Source organism: Carcharhinus amblyrhynchos, chromosome 12 (assembly GCF_965287045.1).
Source record: "Carcharhinus amblyrhynchos chromosome 12, sCarAmb.v2.hapA, whole genome shotgun sequence".
Classification (NCBI taxonomy): domain Eukaryota; kingdom Metazoa; phylum Chordata; class Chondrichthyes; order Carcharhiniformes; family Carcharhinidae; genus Carcharhinus; species Carcharhinus amblyrhynchos.
In genome coordinates, this window is record NC_137335.1 from 61,858,995 (window position 1) to 61,865,330 (window position 6,336).

The following is a 6,336-nucleotide window of genomic DNA, read 5'->3' on the forward strand; positions in this document are numbered from 1 at the left end:
ATTGACAGGGGGTTTGAGTATAAGAGCCGTGGGGTTATGCTGCAACTATACCGGATGTTAGTGAGACCACATTTGGAATATTGTCTTCAGTTCTGGTCACCTCATCATAAGAAGGATGTGGAAGCATTGGAGAAAGTGCAGAGGAGATTTACCAGGATGCTGCCTGGTTTAGAGGGTAGGTATTATGTGGAAAGGCTGGGGCTTTTCTCTTTGGAATGGAGGAGGATGAGAGGCGACTTAATAGAGGTTTACAAGATGATGAGAAGGATTGATAGAGTGGACATGCAGAGATTATTTCCTCAGGTGGATGTAGCTGTTACTGGGGGGCATAACTATAAGGTTCATGGTGGGAAATATAGGAATAATGTTCGGGGTAGATTCTTTACTCAGACAGTGGTTGGGGTGTGAAATAGACCGCCTGCTGTGATAGTGGAGTCAGACACTTTAGGAAATTTCAAGTGGTTATTGGATAGGCACATGGAGGGGATAGCTTGATCTTGGGTTTGGACATAGCTCGGCACAACATTGAGGGCCAAAGAGCCTGTACTGTTCTATGTTCTATGACACTGAAAATCTCTCTCTTGTTTGCCCACTATAGTCCAAGAACGAATGACCAAGCAAATTGCTGTGGCAATTACAGAGGCTCTGAAACCAGCTGGAGTAGCAGTTGTCATAGAAGCAACGTAAGCATTCTCTTATTTAAGCCTACACTTCTTTTTGTTATGTACTGGCTATCGTGTTATTTAATGGAATGGGGAGTAACTTTGGTTTTACACAATATAAAAAAAATTAACCCAAATAATTTTTTACATGGGTATATTTAAGAATAGGCCAGATGAATAATGCCTGCATGTCCTTAACCATCATAAAGAGAATTACATTTCACAAAATGATTATATTCAGTCACTTTCCTTTGTTCACGACCCTATCACAAATTTGTTTACCCGCTTGAATGCAGTTGTAGATTTAATCATGGTCCACAGTCCAAAACTGCACTCATCTGAAATGTAAAATGTTGGAATCTCATCTTTCCCACGCCTCTGCCATGGAGAAAGCCACCCAACTGTGGCACAAGTGACTCACCAATGTCTTGCCAGTGGGATCTTGAAAGGTCAATGAAAATTTGCATTGTTCACCCGCCTCACTGCTGGAGAACCTGTGGTGGAGGTCAACATCAATGGGATCAGAAAATCCCACTCTTGGACAATCAAGACAAAGTATAAAAAAAATTAACTCAAATAATTTTTTACATGGATATATTTAAGAATAGGCCAGACGAATAATGCCTGCATGTCCTTAACTATCATAAAGAGAATTTCATTTCACAGAATGATTATATCCAGTAACTTCCCATTGTTCATGACCCTCTTTATCACAAATTTGTTTATCCACTTGAATGCAATGTAGATTTAATCACAGTTCACAGTCCAAAACTGCACTCATCTGACATGTAAAATATTGAACTCTCATCTTTCCCACCTCTCTCTCGTGGAGAAAGCCCTGCCACCCCACCATGACACAGGTGGCTCGCCAATATCTTGCCAGTGAGATCTTGCTGTCCCACCAAAGTCAATGAAAATTTTCATTGCTCGCCTGCCCCACTGTTGGAGAACCTGTGGTGGGGGTCAACTTCAATAGGACCAGAAAATCCCACTCTTGGAGAGTCAAGACTGGGAAAACCACTGAGTAGATGCAGGCACACAACAACTGCCTCCATATAATGAGGGCTACCATGCTTAGCATTGGTCACCATGGTATTGATGGCCATGCACTAATTGCATCAAAACACACCCTGTGCTGAACCACACTTTCTCAGTAAACAGCCTGAGATGGGAAAGGTGGATAATATTGGGTGAAAGCAAAATGCGGGGAAAACAACACAGCATGTGTGGAGAAAGAAACAGAGTTAAGAGAACAGGAGCAAAACCAGATAATGCTGGGGAAAACTCAGCAGGATTCTGACTGAAAAGGTTGGCCCTATCCTCTCTCCACAGATACTGCCAGACCTGCTGAGTTTTTCCAGCACTTTCTGCTTTTGTTTCAGATTCCGGCATCCGCACAATATTTTGCCTTTATTTAAGAAAATGGGAGGATTGATTGTGTCCAGCTAAGTGTCTGACTGCCTGGTAACTGCATCAAGCCTCCTGGAGAGAAGTTTTGTGAGTTTCCCACTGGTTCTTCAGCCAGTGGGCAAGATCTCATTAAATCCTACTCTCCGTCCACAGATTCTGCCGGCCCTTTTGGACATTTCCGTCTTTTTTTTTACATTTCAGTTTTTCAGCATCTGCAATTTTTTGCTTTTGCCACATTTGAAGGCATTGTTATGAAGTTGGGAGGCATGTAGTCAAGTGTACTATCCTTAACTAGGGATCTGTTGATCTGACAATGAGTGAATGAGTTATAAAGCATTACATTTACAATTCTTCATCGCTTTTTGTACTTACTTTCTAAAGCTTCAAAGTTTATTTATTATTTATTAGTGTCACAAGTAGGCTTACATTAACACTGCAATGAAGTTACTGTGAAAATCCCCATGTCGTCACACTCCGGTGCCTCTTTGGGTGCACAGAGAGAATTTAGCATGACCTATGCACCTAACCAGCACATCTTTCAGAGGAGGAAACCGGAGCACCCGGAGGACACCCACGCAGACACAGGGACAATGTGCAGATTTTCCCCGTACAGACAGTGCCCCAAGCCAGGAATCGAACCCTGGATCCTTGCACTTTGAGGCAGCAGTGCTAACCACTGTGCCACCATGCCACCCCGGGTAAAAGGTAATGTCACTGGCAAGGCAGGCATTTATTTCCCATCGCTAGTTGCCCTTGAGAGAGGTAGTGGGGCCTTTTTGAGCTCCTGCAATCTGTATGATAAGGGTACACCCTAAATGGACTTGTAGGATTTTGATCAAGTGACGATCAAGAACAATAATATATTTCCAATTTAGGATGGTACATGACTTGGAAATGATCTTAGTGGCAACGATGTTTGTATGTACCTGTTGCCCTTTATATTTATGAATGGTGGATTTTGCAGGATTATGAGGTGCCACCAAGAGCACCAAAAACATAGAGAAAAGTGGAATGGACACTTTGATACAAAGTATCATTTCGTTTTTATGCATACATTTTATATCCTGAAATTTTCTATGGGATTTTACAGCCTCACTTGTCCCAAAACTGTAAAATCCCACCCGAGGTCAACGGACCTTTCCATAGTCATAAGAACTAGGAGCAGGTGTAGGCCATCTGTCCCTCGAGGCTGTTCCGCCATTCAATAAGATCATTGCTGATCTTATTGTGAAGGGAGGCCTGATTGTGTCCAGGTTAATTGTCTGACTGCCTGGTAACTGCATCAAGCTCATGGAGAGAAGTGATGTGAGTTTCCCCCCAGTTCTCCAGCCAGTGGGCAAGATCCTTTGCCCACTCCGATTCCCGCGGCAGGAGGGACAGTAAAATTCCAGGATTTAACTCAACGATATTTATTGCTTCATAGAATGAGGGGACAGTGCAGAAGGAGGGCATTCAGCCCATTGAGCCTGCACCAACCACCAATCCCACCCACAGCTTATCCCTGTCACCCCACATATTTACCCTACCAATCCTCTGCGCATCTTGGGTCACTAAGGGGCAGTTTAGCATGGTCAATCAATCTAACTTGCACATCTATGGTGTGTGAGGAAACTTGAGCACCCAGAGGAAACCCGTGCAGACACAGGGGAATGAACAAACCCCACAGAGACAGTCACCTGAGGCTGGAATTGAACCCGGGTCCCTAGCACTGTGTGGCAGCAGTGCTACCACTGTGCCACCCCTTCATGCCTAAGAAGTATTTTCTAATATTGCAGCTATATTGTAATTCATCTGTCAATCTGGGCTGCGAATAGTAAGCTGCTTGACTATGGAAGTCATCGCAACCAATTTCAATTCTGTCCCCACTGACTTTCCACTGGGATCAACAGGTGCAGAAAACTTAGCTGACCTCTCCCTTCTCTAGTTTACAATTACTGCGACAAGTGTTGAATCACAACAAAATCAGATAAGAAAGCACAGAATAGCAAACACTTCTGGGACATTGGCGTCTGATGGCTTAACAGCTAAGCAATTACGGTATACATATGGAAAAAGCCATGATACAAGTGAAAATTGAAGCAGGAAAACCTCTTCAAATGGCAGAAATGATGTGAATAATAGTTAATCAGTCTGATTGTAGAGTTCATACTCTTAATTAGATTATAATGTAATGTGGCCTTAATCTCGAGATGAACTATAAAAACATTTTGTAATAAAGGCAGAAGGCCTCATGTGAACAAGATTATTAGTGGCAAGGTAAGAGCAAGGGGCAATGGCCCCACAATCTTTCTCGTGCTAACATGAAGCGATAACTGTAGCTTTAATGTACATTTAAGATTGATTAGTGGCTAATTTAAAATCTTGTTCACAGGCACATGTGCATGGTGATGCGTGGTGTGCAGAAAATTAATAGCAAGACGCTGACTAGCACAATGCTCGGAGTTTTTCGTGAAGACCAAAAGACGCGGGAAGAATTCCTCACACTGACAAATCATTAGAGGAATCATTCATTCCCATTCTTTCTCTTGCTGCAACTTTAAAGAAACCTGCTGACCTGCATTGAGAACTGGATGACACTGAAGCAATAACTTCTGTTTGCCTGGAGGTTTAAAAAGAACAATGCTGAACATTCCAAGCAACATGTTTAGTTCAAGCTGGGGAACTAAGATCTTAACAGGATAATATGGGAAGCAATGTTTTGATGTTATTATGCTCTATTTTAGTAGGATAAATGCATTTATTTTATTACCTACGTATTTGGTATCTAATTTTATTGTTTCATTTTACTATTACAATCTGGAAAGATTTCTGGTCTCATGGAGGCTAATGCTTAATAATACAAAATGCTTAAACTAATAGTGGCAGTTCTATACTGGCAGCTGATTTATTTAATTTCTCAGGTAGGGAAGCCAATCAGATAGTAAGTTTGGGCAATGGTAAAATAGGAAATATTCAACCAACTCAATAGTTCTCAATGCAACAATCTAATGATTTTTGTTAAAGTTCAAAACGAGGTATACTATGAAAGGTCTGACACTGGGAAGTTCTGAAGAACGAAGGGGTCTTGGTGTGTTTGTCCATAGATCTCTGAAGGCGGAAAGGCCGATAAATAGGATGGTGAAAAAGGCATTTGGCACACTTGCCTTTATCAATCGGGGTATAGATTACAAAAGCAGAGGGGTCATGATGGAGTTGTTTAGAACTTTGGTGAGGCCACAGCTGGAGTACCGTGTGCAGTTCTGGTCGCCACATTATAGGAAGGACGTGAACACACTGGAGGGGGTGCAGAGGAGATTCAGCAGGATGTTGCTTGGGATGGAACATTTAGGTTATGAAGAGAGGTTGGATGGGCTTGGGTTATTTTCATTTGGAGCAGAGAAGACTAAGGAAGGGGTGACCTGATTTGAGGTGTTCAAGATTATGAGGGGCAAGGACAAGGTGGATAGGGAATAGTTGTTCCCCTTAGTTGAAGAGTCACTTACATGGGGACACAAATTAAAAGTGAGGGCTGGGAGATTTAGGGAGATTTGACAAAAAACCTTTTTACTTAGAGGGTGGTGCCGATGTGGAAAGCACTGCCTGGGCAGGGTGAGGGAAGTGGGAAGCCTCACATCTTTTAAAAAGTAGCTGGATGAGTACTTGGCACGTCATAACATTCAAGGCTATGGGCTAAGTGTTGGCAAATGGAATTAGATGCATCGGTGCAGACTTGATGGGCCAAAGGGCCTCTTCTGCACTGAGGTTACGCAATAGCCTCATCTGGAACCTGGGTACCAGTCAGCCCAGATTGATAAATTGAGCGTCTCCTCTCTCTCTCTCTCTCACTTGTCTGTTGCCTTCAAGGCTCCCAACATGAGCTGGATCCTTAATTTTGCAGTGCTGGCACAAGATAATCTCTAGCCACAAGATAATTGATGTGGTAAATTGAGAAATAGTTGTTGCAAAGTGTGCTTACGTTTTAGCCATTGTTGCAACCAGATAGAGGCAGCTTCACTTTGCATTCAGTTGTGTAACTGCAGACTCAGAAGAACTAACTCTGGGAACATCTAATGGAAGGTTTTCCAAACCCCATTAACAACCCTCAACTAGAACGAACATAAAAATGGTCAAACTTTCTTTTTTTTAAAAAAACAAAAACTACGATATGGTTCTTTTACTTTGATTTTTTTTAAATTATATTTGAACATGTTCATTGGTTCTCCTTTTTCTGCTCCATTTTGCAGTTGTAAATTGCTTTTGCAAAATAATAAATTTATTGCTTAGC

At 42.1% G+C, this 6,336-nt stretch overlaps 1 protein-coding gene across 1 annotated transcript in view; it reads left to right on the forward strand.

Annotated features, from left to right (window-relative positions):
• gch2 (GTP cyclohydrolase 2) overlaps positions 1-5,892 on the forward strand; it is a 33,310-nt gene extending 27,418 nt beyond the window's left edge. Inside the window, exons 5-6 of the mRNA XM_080200628.1 lie at positions 599-683; positions 4,444-5,892. Coding sequence (XP_080056754.1) covers positions 599-683; positions 4,444-4,570 — 212 coding nt within the window. The 3' untranslated portion in view covers positions 4,571-5,892. The remainder of the gene's footprint in view (positions 1-598; positions 684-4,443) is intronic.
• Positions 5,893-6,336: the final 444 nt, after the last annotated feature.